Below are 19,160 nucleotides of genomic sequence, written 5' to 3'. Positions count from 1 at the left end.
GATTGGCCAGACTGAAACATGGCTTAAGCCTGATGAATTTACTGTGTTAAATGAGGCCTCACCTCCTGGTTACACTAGTGACCATATCCCCCGCGCATCCCGCAAAGGTGGAGGTGTTGCTAACATTTACGATAGCAAATTTCAATTTACAAAAAACCCAGAAGTTTTCGTCTTTTGAGCTTCTAGTCATGAAATCTTTGCAGCCTACTCAATCACTTTTTATAGCTACTGTTTACAGGCCTCCTGGGCCATATACAGCGTTCCTCACTGAGTTCGCTGAATTCCTATCAGACCTTGTAGTCATAGCAGATAATATTCAAATTTTTGGTGACTTTAATAGTCACATGGAAAAGTCCACAGACCCACTCCAAAAGGCATTCGGAGCCATCATTGACTCAATGTTTTTCCTCATGATCCTGGACTATCGCACCACCATTTTATTACGTTTGCAATTGCAACAAATAATCTGCTCAGACCCCAACCAAGGATCATCAGAAGTCGTGCTATAAATTCTCAGACAACCCAAAGATTCCTTGACGCCCTTCCAGACTCCCTCTGCCTACCTAAGGACGTCAGATGACATAAATCAGTTAACCACCTAACTGAGGAACTCAATTTAACCTTGCGCAATACCCTAGATGCAGTCGCACCCCTAAAAACTAAAAACCTTTGTCATAAGAAACTAGCTCCCTGGTATACAGAAAATACCCGAGCTATGAAGCTAGCTTCCAGAAAATTGGAACGGAAACGGCGTCACACCAAACTGGAAGTCTTTCGACTAGCTTGGAAAGAGAGTACCGTGCAGTATCGAAGAGCCCTCACTGCTGCTCGATCATCCTATTTTTCCAACTTAATTGAGCAAATTACGGACTCCTCTTTAAATCTGCGTATTCCTCCAAAGCTCAGTTGTCCTGAGTCTGCACAACTCTGCCAGGACCTAGGATCAAGGGAGACACTCAAGTGTTGTAGTACTATATCTCTTGACACAATGATGAAAATAATCATGGCATCTAATCCTTCAAGCTGCATACTGGAACCTATTCCAACTAAACTACTGAAAGAGCTGCTTCCTGTGCTTGGCCCTCCTATGTTGAACATAATAAACGGCTCTCTATCCACCGGATGTGTACCAAACTCACTAAAAGTGGCAGTAATAAAGCCTCTCTTGAAAAAGCCAAACCTTGACCCAGAAAATATAGAAAACTAAATCGGCCTATATCGATTCTCCCATTCCTCTCTAAAAAAATTGAAAAAGCTGTTGCGCTTCAACTCACTGCCCTCCTGAAGAGAAACAATGTATCCGAAATGCTTCAGTCTGGTATTAAACCCCATTCACAGCACTGAGACTGCACTTGTGAAGGTGGTAAATTACCTTTTAATAGCGTCAGACCGAGGCTCTGCATCTGTCCTCGTGCTCCTAGACCTTAGTGCTGCTTTTGATACCATCGATCACCACATTCTTTTGGAGAGATTGGAAACCCAAATTGGTCTACACGGACAAGTTCTGGCCTGGTTTAGATCTTATCTGTCGGAAAGATATCAGTTTGTCTCTGTGGATGGTTTGTCCTCTGACAAATCAACTGTAAATGTCGGTGTTCCTCAAGGTTCCGTTTTAGGACCACTATTGTTTTCACTATATATTTCACCTCTTGGGGGATGTCATTCGAAAACATAATGTTAACTTTCACTGCTATGCGAATGACACACAGCTGTACATTTCGATGAACCATGGTGAAGCCCCAAAATTGCCCTCACTGGAAGCCTGTGTTTCGGACATAAGGAAGTGGATGGCTGCAAATGTTCTACTTTTAAACTCGGACAAAACAGAGATGTTTGTTCTAGGTCCAAGAAACAAAGAGATCTTCTGTTGAATCTGACAATTAACCTTGATGGTTGTACAGTCGTCTCAAATAAAACTGTGAAGGACCTCGGCGTTACTCTGGACCTGATCTCTCTTTTGACAAACATATCAAGACTGTTTCAAGGACAGCTTTTTTCCATCTACGTAACATTGCAGAAATCTGAAATTTTCTGTCCAAATATTATGCAGAAAAATTAACCCATTCTTTTGTCACTTCTAGTTTAGACTACTGCAATGCTCTACTTTCCGACTACCCGGATAAAGCACTAAATAAACTTCAGTTAGTGCTAAATACGGCTGTTAGGATCCTAATCTGGACTACAGCCTAAATTACAGTAGCAGCATCAACAAGGACTTCATATTATTCTATTATTTTTCCTTTGCCAATCATTGAAATACTTTCTATACATTTTATGAAGAGACATTCTGTATAATAAATATCAGAACGTCATTCCAGTCTCAGCCTCTTCCCTCCCACCAGCTCTAAGAACCTGTATTGTATGGTTAGGCAAAGCTCCCCATGCTCTGGTTTAAACATGGGGTGGTATAGGATCGGCTACACTTATTTCTCTACCTCCTCACATATACAAAAGAGGTCAGACATTTAGCACTCAACCCAGGCAGTAGAACAAATAATTCACAACAACACCAAAGTTTACAAAAAGAGCCATACTGGATTCATAGCATAACAGAGTTTACCATTGTGTCGTAATCATAGACATTAATGATGATTACTGGGGGGTCGTCTCTTAATTCGTCCTTACTACCCTCCATGAGGATCTGGTCAAACAGGAGCAGCTCACACCAGGTCGGGGAGAGAGTCTCCTCCATCACCTAAAATACAACCACAAAAAACAACAAAGGAAGTCATATAGACCTACTGTACATACATGGGTACTTATTTGTGCATGTTTTCATTTAATTAATAAAGACATCATTACTGTATTATTATGGGTACTGACAGACTTCAAACACATAGTCCAAAAGCCAATTGTAAACTACATTGTTCCAGATTGTTCCATTGCATGTGTCACAGGTGATTTCGAAGGTTGAATTGGGATTTTGTTAGTGCACACACTGTTGCTTTTCTTTGATAATCTATGTTAGTAGATCATGATAGTAGATGTAATGGGGAATATTTATGATGAGTAAAAGTTAATATTCAGTTAAGAATGATTAACACAATGCTAAGCATATTGTTTTCCCTTTCTGTAATACACATGATTTCCAGAGTTCTATTTGTGACTCTCAAGGTTGATGTTCACTAGACTCGATGCATTATGTTATGTATTAAACTAATATCTGTTGATAGCGACTGACGCCAGACTGGCTGTACAAGGACTGAGGACACCAATATGTTATCTAGTATGGGCTCTGTGGGACGCTAGCGTCCCACCCGCAGTACAGCCAGTGAAATAGCAGGGTGGCAAATTCAAAACAACAAAAATCTCATAATTCAAATTTCTCAAACATACAAGTATTATACACCATTTTAAAGATAAGATTCTCCTTAATCTAACCACAGTGTCCGATGTCAAAAAGGCTTTATGGCGAAAGCAAAACATTAGATTATGTTAGGACATCACCTTGACAAGAAAAACCACACAGCCATTTTCCAAGCAAGGAGAGGCGTCACAAAAACCAGAAATACAGCTAAAATGAATCACTAACCTTTGATGATCTTCATCAGATGACACTCCCAGGACTCAATGTTACAAAATACATGTATGATTTGTCCGATAAAGTTCATATTTATATCCATAAACCCCATTTTACATTGGCGCGTGATGTTCAGAAAATGTATTCCCACCAAAACACCCGGTGAATGAGCACATCAATTTACAAAAATACTCATCATAAACGTTGATAAACTTTACAACAGTTTTGAAATAATTATAGATATACTACTCCTTAATGCAACCGCTGTGTCAGATTTTAAAATAGCTTTTCGGCGAAAGCACATTTTTCAATATTCTGAGTACAGAGCTCAGCCATCAAAGCAAGCTATACAGTTACCCACCAAGTTCTGGAGTCAACTAAACTCAGAATTAGTACTATAAATCTTCCCTTACCTTTGCTGATCTTTGTCAGAATGCACTCCCAGGACTCCCACTTCCACAAGAAATGTTAGTTTTGTTGGAAATACTCCATATTTATGTCCAAATACCTCCTTTTGTTCGCGCGTTCAGGTCACTAATCCAAAGGCATAACGCGAGAGCGCTGAACCAGAGACAAAAAGTAAAATAGTTCCATTACCATTCATAGAAACATGTCAAACAATGTTTACAATCAATCAATAGCGTCTTTTTAACATAAAACGTCGATAATATTCCAACCGGACAATAGCGTATTCATTACAGAAGAAAAAGAAGGAGCGGTGCGCCAAACGTGCCTGCGCAGTAAACAACTCACTGCTCCCAAGCAGTCCACTGATTGAATGAGCTCCTATTCTCTGCCCAGTAACAGTAGACGGATGAAACAAGTTTCTACAGGCTGTTGACAGCCATTGGAAGCCTAATGAAGTACAAAATGACCCCACAGACACTGTAGTTTGAACAGGGATTAGATAGAAGAACTACAAGTCACTTCCTGGTTGGATTTTTTCTCAGGTTTTTGCCTGCCATATGAGTTCTGTTATACTCACAGACATCATTCAAACAGTTTAGAAACGTCAGAGTGTTTTCCATCCAAATCTACTAATAATATGCATATCCTACCTTCTGGGCCCGAGAAGCAGGCAGTTTAATTTGGCCACGTATTAATCTGAATTTCTGAATACTTGTCACAGTATCTAACGAAGGTGGGCGGCGCTCGGCGGTCGTCGTCGCCGGCCTATTAGCTGCCACCGATCGTTGTTTCTGTGTCTTTTGGTTTTGTCTGTATCTCGCACCTGTTTTGTGTTTGTCATTAGTGGGGGGTTATTTAGTGTGTATTTTCAGTTGGGGTTCTCGTGCGGGATTGTTTATTGTCCACTCAGGACAGTTGCGATTGTAAAACTGTTATTGTCTATTATATTGCTGGGCTGCGCCCCGTGCGCTTTTTTTTCTTCAGTGCGCTTATTTTGGGAAGGTGTTTTCCCCTGGCGGACTTCGCCACGCGCCCTGTGCCCTACGGCTATTGCGTGTTGCTATTATTATTAAAACACAGTTGCTCCGGCCCTCTGTCTCCTGCTCCTGATTCCACATCTCCACTGGTACTAGACAGACGTGACAATACTGCCCCGTCACCAAGAAGTTATTGTATTGATGACCTTGTGTGATTCTGTAGCATCTGGCAAAGTAGTCAGTGTCTTTTGTTTTGATTGTGTTCAAGCCTCTCGGGCTGATGTTTACAGAACATTGGTACTGTGAGATTAAAATATAAGGGCCGGCTGAGAGAAGGCGAGTTAGACATTTTCTCTGCTACAGTGCTAGAGGTGTCTCCCTGTTGCAACTTGTATTAAACCAGGTTGATTTATGATTGACAATATATTTTGTTCACCTGAATATCCCCTTTACAGTAGATCATGATAGATCATTTATATGATAGTAAACTGTTCAATTCTTCACGTATTCTGTCTGTCCATCCTATAGTTGTATAATTTTCCACTGTATATTATCTTCTATCCCAGAAGTATATGAACTCCATTCCTCCCATTGAAACCCAGATGGTACTCTAGTGGTGGGTTAACAAGTGCCTCCGGTTTGTGACTCACTCACCCGTGAGACCTGGCATTGTGTGGAGAACACCACCTTGGTGAAGGGGTCAGACAGTCCATTGTCATCTGCTGCCACGATGCCACGAGCCTGGTAGATATGGGCACGCAACTGGAAATAGCGGCTGTCTGGAAATACAGAAAAGCCGGAGAAACTCATTAAGATGTCAGATTCAAATAATGGGTGTGTAGTTTATCCATTGTGAGTGACAAATTGCAACAGGTTTGTGTATATAGATATGATATCTTAATTCTTTTACTTTGCTGTTGCAGAGAATTTTCCTGCACCACAGTTCTCTGTCTCAATAGATCTCACACCTAAACTACAGCCTACCGTAGCCTATAAAAAGTAATTTCCTGTTTTTTTAAATAATCAAATACTACTGCAGGATTATTTTACTTGTGCAACGAAACTGGTCAAATTAAGATCCGACATCTGTATGTGTGCCCATCCGTGCATGCCAATGTAAGGGTGTGTGTGGGTGAATAACAATATCTTGACCATTAGTCCAAGAGGGAATTCCCCCTTGAGCCGAGGGTGACACTGATTTTGAAGTCGCAAGGCGGGGCTACCTCATCACGAGACCATGAGCCCAACTCATGTCCACTACATGTGTCAGGCTGCATATGTGTGTGAGTGAGTTTGAGTGTGTGTATTGCATCCGAGGGAGTCATCAGAGGTAACGGTGGAACTGTTACCTTCGCAGGAGAGTTTGATGGGGGCCATGTTCATAGGGACAGGGATGATGCCCATAGCCTCCTCGTACACAGGCTTGAACTCAGCTGGCAGGCTGGTAACACAGTTCTTGGAGTATTTGGTGATACCAAGCCATAGATACACCTCCAGCTTAGCAAAGATCTCCCCCACTGGGCAACCTGGAGCCTAAAGACACAAGAGAACTTTGATTTGGAGTTTGTTGATTGTTAAACACAGGAATACAAAGTTCTCGAAATTCCATAGAATAACATTAAAATGCAATATGATACTTGTATGAATTAAATTAAACAGTGATACATATTATACATTAATACAGTTAGTATAGAACACCATATAGAGATTTGGGAGATACCTTCAAGTATATGGTGGTGAGTTTCCCACAGTCTTTCCCCCTTTCCTCCTCCACCAAAGAGAAGAGGATGGAGTGGGAGGGGATCCTGGCAAAGGCCACCCGTTTCCCTACACTCATCATCCACACAAACACATCTGGCAGGGTGCTCTGAGGCTGCAGATAGAGAGAGAAAGAGATAGAGGCAGACAGGCAGAAAGACAAAAATAGAAATAGATTGAGAAAAAAAGTCCTGCATAGAAATAGTTAACATCTAAAAGTCAGTAAGAGCTGTTGATCCTCATTGTCTCCTTACTGCTGTACTGTTTGCTGCTACTTGGCTACCTGACCTGCCTAACTTTTTGAGTGGCTTTTTACTCTTAATAACTATTTATTCAAACTCTTTATTTAACAAGTTTACCAACGTCTTAGTTTTGTCCTCACATAACTTTTTTAATTCAATTTTTTCACCCCGGGCGCTTTATCTGAACATAGATCTGCAGGACCTCCTCAGGCCGAAAAATAGCTAAGTAACATGATGCCGTCTCATTGCAGTTGCTGTACTCTTAATATACAGGAGAACTATCGCCTTACGGTGAGGATAGCCGAGTTGCAAGCTCGGCTTCAGACGCAATCATTAGGCAAAGGCAATTGAAGTGTAGGAAAGGATGATACAGCGTCTGTGCCACCAGTAAATACAGGTAGTAGTGATAATCCCCCTGCACAGTCCACGCAGCTCGACAATTTTCTCATGTCATCTGGAAAGAAATGCTGTCGGCATGCTCAACTGGTGTCGCTCATTTAGCTGATAGAAACTTTCAACCGATTTTCTCCACTAAGCAAGGAGTCGGTTTCAGACCCCGAGCCTTCTCCACCCAATACGGGGTCTGAGCCACCGAAGCCTCCCACCATTAGTTCCGACATTGAAAACCCTAGTCATTGGCAACTCCATTACCCGCAATATTAGGCTTTAAAAAAATCATCCAGCGATCATACATTGTTTACCGGGGGCAGGACTACCGACATAAAGGCTAATCTGAAGATGTTGCTGGTTAAGGCTAAAACTGTCAGGTGTAGATTGTATAGGGATATTGTTATCCACGTCGGCACCAACAATGTTAGGATGAAACAGTCAGAGGTCACCAAACGCAACATTATGTTAGTGCGTAACTTAGCTAGAAAGATGTGTTGACATCGAGTAATTGTCTCTGGCCCCCTCCCAGTTGGGGAAGTGATGAGCGCTACAGCAGACTTGCACAACTCAATCGCTCGTAGAAAACTGTTTTCTGCCCCTCCCAAAAGACAGAATTAGTAGATAACTGGCCCTCTTTCTGGGACTCCCACACAAACAGGACCAAGCCTGGCCTGCTGAAGAGTGACGGACTCCATCCAAGCTGGTGGGGTGCTCTCATTTTATCTATCAACATAGACAAGGCTCTAACTATATCTCACATCTCAAAATAGGACTACTTAATGTTAGGTCCCTTCCAAGGCAGTCACAGTCAATGAACTAATCACTGATCGTAACCTTGATGTGATTGGCCTGACTGAAACATGGCTCAAGCCTAATTCATTCACTGTGTTAAATGAGGTCTCTCCTCATTATAAATAACATGAGCACGTCATCAGAGCGCGACGTATGTTTGTTGTTGTTGAACGCTGTCAAACGCCGAAACTGAAACCTGTCGAACGCTGAAACCTGAACTAAACAACATTCGCAGAGTACAACCCTGCCTTACACAGGAAGCGGCGCAGGTCCTAATCCAGGCACTTGTCATCTCCCGTCTGGATTACTGCAACTCGCTGCTGGCGGGGCTCCCTGCCTGTGCCATTAAACCCTTACAACTCATCCAGAACGCCGCAGCCCGTCTGGTGTTCAACCTTCCCAAGTTCTCGCACATCACCCCGCTCCTCCGCACACTCCACTGGCTTCCAGTTGAAGCTCGCATCTGCTACAAGACCATGGTGCTTGCCTACGGAGCTGTGAGGGGAACGGCACCTCCGTACCTTCAGGCTCTGATCAGTCCCTACACCCAAACAAGGGCACTGCGTTCATCCACCTCTGGCCTGCTGGCCCCCCTACCTCTGAGGAAGCACAGTTCCCGCTCAGCCCAGTCAAAACTGTTCGCTGCTCTGACACCCCAATGGTGGAACAAGCTCCCTCACGACGCCAGGACAGCGGAGTCAATCACCACCTTCCGGAGACACCTAAAACCCCACCTCTTTAAGGAATACCTAGGATAGGATAAAGTAGTCCTTCTAACCCCCCCCCCCCCTTAAAAGATTTAGATGCACTATTGTAAAGTGGTTGTTCCACTGGATATCATAAGGTGAATGCACCAATTTGTAAGTCGCTCTGGATAAGAGCGTCTGCTAAATGACTTAAATGTAAATGTAAATGTAATTTTGTCCCTGACTGAGTCTGTAATACCAACATGTTTCAAGCAGACCACCATAGTCCCTGTGCCCAAAAACACAAAGGCAACCTGCCTAAATGACTACAGACCTGTAGCACTTAAGTCCATAGCCATGAAGTGCTTTGAAAGGTTGGTAATGGCTCACATCAACACCATTATCCCAGAAACCCTAGACCCACTCCAATTTGCATACTGACCCCATTGCACTCCACACTGCCCTTTCCCACCTGGACAAAAGGAACACTTATGTGAGAATGCTATTCATTGACTACAGCTCAGCGTTCAACACCATAGTACCCTCAAAACTCATCACTAAGCTAAGGATCCTGGGACTAAACACCTCCCTCTGCAACTGGATCCTGGACTTCCTGACGGGCCGCCACCGGATGGTGAGGGTAGGTAGCAACATATCTGCCACGCTGATCATCAACACTGGAGCTCCCCAGGGGTGCGTGCTCAATCCTCTCCTGTACTCCCTGTTCACCCACGACTGCCCGGCCAGGCACAACTCCAACACCATCATTAAGTTTGCAGACGACACAACACTGATAGGCCTGATCACCGACAACGACGAGACAGCCTATAAGGAGGAGGTCAGAGACCTGGCCGGGTGGTGCCAGAATAACAACCTATGCCTCAATGTAACCAAGACAAAGGAGATGATCGTGGACTACAGGAAAAGGAGGACTGAGCACGCCCCCATTCTCATCGACGGGGCTGTAGTGGAGCAGGTTGAGAGCTTCAAGTTCCTTGGTGTCCACATCAACAACAAACTAGAATGGTCCAAACACACCAAGACAGTCGTGAAGAGGGCACGACAAAGCCTATTCCCCCTCAGGAAACTAAAAGGATTTGGAATGGGTCCTGAGATCCTCAAAAGTTTCTACAGCTGCAACATCGAGAGCATCCTGACTGGTTGCATCACTGCCTGGTACGGCAATTGCTCGGCCTCTGACCACAAGGCACTACAGAGGGTAGTGCGTACGGCCCAGTACATCACTGGGGCTAAGCTGCCTGCCATCCAGGCGGTGTCAGAGGAATGCCCTAAAAATTGTCAAAGATCCCAGCCACCCCAGTCATAGACTGTTCTCTCTACTACCGCATGGCAAGCGGTACCGGAGTGTCAAGTCTAGGACAAAAAGGCCATAACTCCTGAACAGGTAATCAAATGGTTACCCGGACTATTTGCATGGTGTGCCCCCCCCCAGCCCCTCTTTTTACGCTGCTGCCACTCTCTGTTTATCATATATGCATAGTCACTTTAACTATACATTCATGTACATACTACCTCAATTGGGCCGACCAACCAGTGCTCCCGCACATTGGCTAACCGGGCTATCTGCATTGTGTCCGGCCACCCACCACCCGCCAACCCATCTTTTACGCTACTGCTACTCTCTGTTCATCATAAATGCATAGTCACTTTAACCATATCTACATACTACCTCAATCAGCCTGACTAACCAGTGTCTGTATGTAGCCGCTCTACTTTTATAGCCTCGCTACTGTATATAGTCTGTCTTTTTACTGTTGTTTTATTTCTTTACTTACCTATTGTTCACCTAATACCTTTTTTTGCACTATTGGTTAGAGCCTGTAAGTAAGCATTTCACTGTAAGGTTGTATTCGGCGCACGTGACGAATAAACGTTGATTTGATTTGATTTAAAGAACTGATTTTAGCATGAAAAGACTCCAAAAAAGTATTTCAATGTTAATGGTCCAGTACCATCGTTGGGCCACGGGTGTGAAAGATTCAGCAGACTGCTGACATTACACATCTGGCTAAAAGACTACAGTAGCTCTGCTGGAGTCACTTTTATTGATAACTTCAACACCTTCTGGAAACAGAAGATTCTCTACAGGAATGACGGAGTCCATTCAAATCATCTTGGCTCCTGGACTCTGTCCACGCATTTCAAGGCTGCGTTAAAACAATGACTGGTAAATGATCCAAGACCAGCTCAGTTAATCCCTACCAGTGTGACAATGAGTCGTCATAATGCTGCATCAAATGTACATGATCTTAGGGGCATTGGCAAACACAATGTAAGAAATGTAATTTATGTACCTCTAATTGCACCGAGCACCAACTCTTTATTAATACCCATGATTTTGGAATGAGATGTTCAACGAGCAGGTGTCCACATACCTTTGGTCATGTAGTGTCTCTCTTCGATTTGGTCCTGCCTTACATACCTACACGTAAACTATGATCACAAGACGCATGCCTCCTTATTGTCCCTAGAATTTCTAAGCAAACAGCTGGATGCAGGGCTTTCTTCTGTAGAGCTACATTTTTATGGAATGGTCTACCTATCCAGGTGAGATACGCAGACTCGTTCTCGACCTTTAAGTCTTTACCGAAGACTCATCTCTTCAGTAGGTCCTATGATTGAGTGTAGTCTGGTCCGGGGTTGCGAAGGTGAATGGCAAGTGACGAACCGCCCTTGCTGTCTCTGCCAGGCCGTCTCCCCTCTCCACTGGGATTCTCTGCCTCTGAACCTATTAAGGGGGCTGAGTCACTGGCTTACTAGTGCTCTTCCATGCCGTCCCTAGGAGGGATGCATCACGCCAGGTTTTCTTCACTATACTCTACTTGAGTGGGTTGAGTCACTGACATGATCTTCCTGTCTGGTATTGTGGAGGAGATCTTCGTGGGCTATACTCAGCCTTGTCTCAGGGTAGTAAGTTGGTGGTCTGTTGATATCCGTCTAGTGGTGTGGAGGCTGTGCTTTGGCAAAGTGGGTGGGGTTATATCCTGCCTGGATGGCCCTATCCGGGGGGGATTGTCAAACTCAGTGTCCCCAGACCCCCCCTGTGTCTCAGCCTCCAGTATCTATGCTGCAATAGTCTATGTGCCGGGGGCTAGGGTCAGTCTGTCCTATTTGGTGAAATTGTCCTGTCTTATCTGGTGTCCTGTGTGAACTTAAGTATGCTCCTAATTCTCCCATTTCTCTCTCTTTCTCTCCCCTCCCAGAGGACTTGAGCATTAGGACCATGCCTCAGGACTATCTGTCCTAATTACTCCTGGCTGTCCCCTTTGTGGCATCTGCTGATGTAAAAAGGGCTTTATAAATACATTTGTTTGAATTCGATTGAAAGACCCAATCCCACCCCTGCAAAGCCCTCGCTTCGACTCACTTCTTTCGTCAGGAGTTGTAGCCTCTTTAGGATCCTCTTGGTGTCTGTCAGTCTTTCCTTCACTGTACGTCTGGTCACCTTCCGCTTCACTCGCAGAGACTGCTTGGCTAGGACAATCTGAGGAAAGAGATATGTATATATTTACATTAAAAAAAGATAAAACAGTACAACATATAACATTATTACACCACTACATATCTACAATACAAAATGCATAATACCACCATACAACATTATTACAATGTACGTGTGTGTAGAGTGTGTATCCTGTGTGTGTCTCCTCATAGATACCATATCACAGGATAGAAACATACTATCAATATAATCAGTGAGAATTGGGTTTGTAATGTGGAATAAGATAATAACGGATGAGATTAGTGGCTCTTGTTTTTGCCTCACTCACAATGTTCTTCTTGATAAACTCCTTGCGGAATTTGTCCAGGTTGTTGCGCTTCGCTGGTGTCTTCCTATCTGAGTTGGAGTTGTACTGCCTTCAGGGCAGGGAGAGACATGGTCATTTTTATTATTAAATTGTTTTATTTATTTAACCCTTATTTTACCAGGTAAGCTGACTGAGAACACATTCTCATATAAAGCAACGTCCTGGGGAATAGTTACAGAGGAGAGGAGTGGGGATGAATGAGCCAACTGTCAGCTGGGGATGATTGATAAACATTTAAAAGCATCATCGTAACCTACTGTAAGCAATTGACTAAAATGCTACAGGTTGTCCACTTGTTGTTTCCAAATGCTGAGATGGTATTGTAGCAACTCACTTGCAACTCGTGACAAACTCCAAAAGCACCTCCCCTAAGCGCTCCTTGGCATTGCTCCTTGGTCTCTTTAGAAGTTTCTCCACCTCATCAATGCCATATTCCTAATGAAGAGGGAACAGCCCTCAACATCAGTATCTTTGCGGCTTCCAGGGAACCGATGGAGATCAGGTCACAAGTTAAGCACAGGTTACAGTATTTAGATCTGAGCACTTACCAGCCTATCAGCCATCTTGTGCAGCCAGTTGGCATTGTGGTAACGGAAGCAGTGGTCCTCAAAATGGGTCCACAGAAACATACAAGGCTTCTCACATGCCATTGGGACACAGCTAAATGATCTGTAAATGTAAAAAAATTAAAAAAAGATTTACACTGCCTTGGTATCTATCTGGAAGATGGCTGGGGTGCATCCATTGTTAGTTTGTCTGTTGATATTTCATCAGATGAATAAGACTTTGAGTTACCTGTCATACTCAGTAAACTGGGGTCTTCTTGGAGCAGTGATAGAACTGTCCTGTGACCCGGGGCTTGGGCTTGGAATGTCCTCCCTCTCCAGTTCATCTTCTGATGATTCCAACAGAGACTGTCTCTCACTGCTTAGATCCTCTCTGCTCTGACCCTTCCTTGGCTTCACTACCACCTCTGCTGCCTTACCGTAGTTCCCTGTTCACATCCAAAAAATACACAACACACAGAATATATCTCAGTGAAAAGACCTTGACAAAATCCATGTTTGATAGAAAAACAGTTATGGGCACTGAAAAGTTAACCTGTATTGCAACACTTCAAGGTGGATATAACTGCACCACCAGGGGCAGATTTCAGTAATGTATTTCATTACATAGGTTACAGTTAGATGATTGCTAATTAACTTGGCACTAGTCCCAGCAATGTCTAGTTTCTTATCTTGAAAAAGTGGGCAAAATGTCACAGTATTACCAATGGATAACTCAAAGGTCACTGGCTTGCTTCCAATGATGGGATCAATCATGGTTACTTCAAAGAGGGATGCGAACAGCAAAAATTCATCCTTTTCTCCAAAGAAATTCTGTAAGACAAAATAAGACAAGTTGTCAAATACACCAGGTAGTCTCTTGTAACAAGAACACAAGAAAAGGGGTCTTAAATACTCAAACTTGAACAATCAGGCAATAATAATGCAGCAAATGTTATGTCAGAGTGGGTTTATTATTGTGTTAGGTTTCTGGGGGATGTAGGCGGTGCTGACCTCAGGCAAGGGATGAATCTCCTCCACCTCCACAGTCACAGCCCCGGGTACCTCTGTACCTGCTTCCTCAGACTCCTCTGCAGGCCCACTAGAGCCTGGTGCTGGTACACATCACACCAACAACAACAAATCACCAAAGCTCGCAGAACAACCTATCCCTTCCTATACTTAGCCTTTAACTGATGGCACTGCACTATACCATAAAACAACATCACACACTAACAACATACTACACTGCAATCCAAAATACAACAACCATTGTAACTTGCACAATAACTGTTTGCTACCTTCTTGCTTCTTTTCCTTGGACTTCCGACTCTTCTTCTTGAGGGAGAGCTTGCTAAGGGCGCTCCTGGCACTGGCTGTGGCCTTGCTGTTCTCCACGGCAGCAGTGTTAGGGGAGGAGTAGACCTCCACACTGAGAGACAGCAGCATGCGGCCCCGGTAGAAGATGCCCTCACTCAGACCTTCATTCAGAACCTGGTGGATGTCGCCCAGGGCAGAGTTCTGAGGGGAGCCGTACAGGTTGATCCAGGATGGGCCAAAGGTGGGGTTGAACCCTGGAGAGGATGGAAAGGATGAACCCAGGGAGATCACACCAGAGAGAGGGGAATGATAATGTCATTACTGAGAGATACAGTATAATTGACAGATGGATGTTTACATCAAATTTGTAATAGACAGGACCAAAGACGGTAACACCATGAAATAATTTTGATTCATAAGAATTGGTTCCCAGAGTAATTTCTTCCCATTTCCACCCCTGATTATGCATCTTTATCAGCAGTTATAAACACCCATGTTGTGCATGCATAGCATTATAAAGAAGTTATTATAAGGTAAGTGTTACTTAAGACAATTCCTATATTTTTATAGTAAATCCCTTCCCCCAAGAAAAACCTTTATCATTCTGTCGATAGTAGCTTCGGACCGCAAAATGGATCTTGACAGGACATTGGGCTTAGATGTATCATAGTTGTGTGAGGCTCCAGTGCCTGGCGTCTGAAATCAATACAGACCTAAAGTATACCGTTTCACCCCAAAAACTTTTCCTGTCAACAAAGGCATATCCATAATCTCCAAGAACAATACTTACCACCAGGCAACATGTTAAACTCTGACTCATTAGATACATTTAGATTATATAAGTCGTATCAAAACATGCTTAGTACTGTTAGAAAGGTAGGAACCGTGGGATTCTGATACAGGTGTCACCCACAACTTGACTATTACAGAGCTAGAGCAACAGCAGGCAAAGAAAAGCAATGTATTATCATTATTATTTATTTATTTATTATCCCCATGTTGGGGAATAAAATATTTGAAAGTCTAGGTTTTAAATAAAATATCTCACTAATTTAGGGTGACAACATTTAAAATACCCAGATGGGGGACAACAGGATGATATTGCGGGACATTCGTGGGCCAGTGTATCCAACATGAATCCTTTTTAGAAGCAGCACTCCCCCCTTTGGAAGATGCATAAAATGCATACACATATTGCAACGTCTGCCTATGCCCAAACATAGTAAAAAAATATACAAAAATAATAAGATACCCTCAAACCCCAAATAAGGCATACCGAATTTCAAAATGATAATTCTTCACGTTTTGCTGTGAAACAACCAAGCTACATCTGCATGCCAATCATTTGATCTCAATAATTTTTATGGGAATATGCATTTAGATCTTTTTGAATTACTGTTTTGTAAGCCAATTAGAGAAGATGGTGTGAACAAACTATATAGCCTTTATGTATTTTGTTTAAATTAAAGCACATTCTGCCTAGTGGCACGCGCTGTTGAGTTTTGGACGCATGAGAATAATTTTTTGACTATTCGGCTAACCATCCTAAAATATTATTAGAAATGAGGTGGTGTTTTTGGTGTAACAGTAAGGCTATGCTATTATATTTGTTTCTGTTATGTAGAATACTAATAATCATTATGTGATCTTCCAAGACACTGATTCAGCTTTGATCTAACTTTACTAAACGAGCACCATTGTGAGGGTGTAGTGCGCTCCAGCAGCATTACACCCCTGCAGCACTACACCCCTGCTCCTGCTGCACCAAACAAGCTAATTGATAAGCACCAAGTACTACTATTTTGCCTTGCGCAAAATGTGGTGATACAGAAACGAGAGACCACGTGTGGCTGTTTTATGAAAATCTGGGAATATTTAGCCAAGGAAATATTTCTGGTTGGTCTCAGGGAATGTAAAACAGTTAGGAATGGAGACGTTTGAAATGGGATTGAGTAAAGTAGCAGCAAATATGTTGAATGAGCAACTAATGAGCATGGAGAGCCTCACAAGTTTGACAAAATGAACTTGTCTTTCAGTCTAAAATGGCTATGTACTTACTATGGTAGCTCTTAGTCAGAAGTACACTTTTTGTAAGAAGTTAGGTCAGCTAACTGTCCTCTCCAAATTTTGCTGGAATTTCAACCTGGACTCAGGGTTAGGTAACATAGTAAATGTAAATCCGGGACTCTCCAATTAGTATGACATTGTATGGTATGTATTAATTTGTGGATGTCCATCATCCATTTCTTATGTTATGTTAGGAATTACAATTCGGGGTTAAGGTTAGGAGTTAAGGTTAAAGAGTCAACAACGATTAACATCCCCTTTCGGCCTACTGTATGATATACAGTACCAGTCAAAAGTTTGGACACCTATTCATTTAAGAGTTTTTCTTTATTTTTACTATTTTCTACATTGTAGAATAATAGTGAAGACATCAACACTATTAAATAACACATATGGAATCATGTAGTAACCAAAGAAGTGTTAAACAAATCAAAATAGATTTTATATTTGAGATTCTTCAAAGTAGCCACCCTTTGCTTTGATGACAGTTTTGCACACTCTTGGCATTCTCTCAACCAGCTCACGAGGTAGTCACCTGGAATACATTTCAATTAACAGGTGTGCCTTGTTAAAGTTAATTTGTGGAATTTCTTTCCTTCTTAATGTGTTTGAGCCAATCAGTTGTGTTGTGACAAGGTTGGGGTGGTATACAGAAGATAGCCCTATTTGGTAAAATACCAAGTCCATATTATGGCAAGAACAGCTCAAATAAGCAAAGAGAAACTACAGTCCATAATTATTTTAACACATGAAGGTCAGTCAATATGGAACATTTCAAGAACTTTGTGCAGTCTAAAAAACCATCAAGCGCTATGATGAAACTGGCTCTGGAAAGACCCAGCGTTACCTCTGCTGCAGAGGATGAGTTCATTAGTTACCTGCACCTCAGACTGCAGTCCAAATAAATGCTTCACAGAGTTCAAGTAACAGACATATCTCAACATCAACTGTTCAGAGACTGCGTGAATCAGGCCTTCATGGTCGAATTGCTGCAAACAAACAACTACAAAAGGACACCAATAAAAAGAAGAGACTTGCTTGGGCCAAGAAAAACGAGCAATGGACATTAGACTGGTGGAAATCTGTCCTTTGGTCTGATGATTCTAAATTTGAGGTTTTTGGTTCCAACTGCCGCGTCTTTGTGAGACGCAGAGCAGGTGAACGGATGATCTCCGCATGTGTAGTTCCCACCGGGAGGCATGGAGGAGGAGTTGTGATGGTTTGGGGGTGCTTTGCTGATGACACTGAGAGATTTATTTAGAATTTAAGGCACACTTAACCAGCATGGATACCACAGCATTCTGCAGCGATACGCAATCCCATCTGGTTTGCGCTTAGTCGGACTTTCATTTATTTATTTTTTTCAACAGGACAATGACCCAACACACCTCCAGGCTGGGTAATGGCTATTTGACCAAGAAGGAGCGTAATAGAGTGCTGCATCAGATGACCTGGCCTTCACAATCATCCGACCTCAACCCAATTGAGATGATTTGGGATGAGTTGGACTGCAGAGTGAACAAAAAGCAGCCAACAAGTGCTCAGCATATGTGGGAACTCCTTCAAGACTGTTGGAAAAGCATTACTCATGAAGCTGGTTGAGAGTATGCCAAGAGTGTGCAAAGCTGTCATTAAGGCAAAGGGTGGCTACTTTGAAGAATGTAAAATATAAAATATATTTTGATTTGTTTAACCTCTCTAGGATAGGGGGCAGTATTTTCACATCCGGATAAAAAACGTACCCGATTTAATCTAGTTATTACTACTGCCCAGAAACTAGAATATGCATATAATTGTTTGATTTGGATAGAAAACACCCTAAAGTTTCTAAAACGGTTTGAATGGTGTCTGTGAGTATAACAGAACTCATATGGCAGGCAAAAACCTGAGAAGATTCTGTACAGGAAGCGCCCTCTCTGACCATTTCTTGGCATTCTACACTCTCTTTATTGAAAACTGAGGATCTCTGCTGTAACGTGACATTTTCTAAGGCTCCCATAGGCTCTCAGAAGGCGCCAGAACGTTGAATGATGACTTTGCAGCCCATGGCTGAAAAACAGTAGCGCATTTGGTAAGTGGTCGATCTGAGAACAATGAGACGGGGGTGCGCATGCACGTGAAGAGTCCATTTTAGATTTTGAGTCTTTGAACGAAAACAGGCTTTCCGGTCGGAATATTTTCGCTTTTTTACGAGAAAAATCGCATAAAAATTGATTTTAAACAGCGTTTGACATGCTTCGAAGTACGGTAATGGAATATTTAGAATTTTTGGTCACGATACGCGTCCGCGCGTCACCGTTCGGATAGTGTCTTGAACGCAAGAACAAAACAGAGGATATTTGAACATAACTATGGATTATTTTGAACCAAAACAACATTTGTGGATGAAGTAGAAGTCCTGGGAGTGCATTCTGACAAAGAACAGCAAAGGTAATCCAATTTTTCTTATTGTAAATCTGAGTTTGGTGAGTGTCAAAATAGCCCGTGATGGCGAGCTCTCTACTCAGATTATTGCAAAATGTGCTTTTGCCGAAAAGCTATTTTAAAATCGGACACCGCGATTGCATAAAGGAGTTCTGTATCTATAATTCTTAAAATAATTGTTATGTTTTTTGTGAACGTTTA

At 42.6% G+C, this 19,160-nt stretch overlaps 1 protein-coding gene across 1 annotated transcript in view; it reads right to left on the bottom strand.

Moving 5' to 3' along the window:
- fer1l4 (fer-1 like family member 4) overlaps positions 1-19,160 on the bottom strand; it is a 109,492-nt gene that overhangs the window by 54,225 nt on the left and 36,107 nt on the right. The window contains exons 15-26 of the mRNA XM_045705303.2: positions 14,450-14,722; positions 14,163-14,263; positions 13,874-13,982; positions 13,399-13,597; positions 13,152-13,272; positions 12,938-13,038; positions 12,565-12,652; positions 12,162-12,278; positions 6,626-6,778; positions 6,255-6,438; positions 5,560-5,684; positions 2,561-2,695 (exon numbers count right to left, since the gene is read on the bottom strand). Of these exons, the coding sequence (XP_045561259.1) occupies positions 2,561-2,695; positions 5,560-5,684; positions 6,255-6,438; positions 6,626-6,778; positions 12,162-12,278; positions 12,565-12,652; positions 12,938-13,038; positions 13,152-13,272; positions 13,399-13,597; positions 13,874-13,982; positions 14,163-14,263; positions 14,450-14,722 (1,706 nt within the window). The remainder of the gene's footprint in view (positions 1-2,560; positions 2,696-5,559; positions 5,685-6,254; positions 6,439-6,625; positions 6,779-12,161; positions 12,279-12,564; positions 12,653-12,937; positions 13,039-13,151; positions 13,273-13,398; positions 13,598-13,873; positions 13,983-14,162; positions 14,264-14,449; positions 14,723-19,160) is intronic.

The sequence above is a fragment of the Salmo salar genome, chromosome 22 (genome assembly GCF_965601325.2).
Source record: "Salmo salar chromosome 22, fSalSal1, whole genome shotgun sequence".
Taxonomy (NCBI): domain Eukaryota; kingdom Metazoa; phylum Chordata; class Actinopteri; order Salmoniformes; family Salmonidae; genus Salmo; species Salmo salar.
This window is presented reverse-complemented; position numbering and strand designations above follow the sequence as displayed.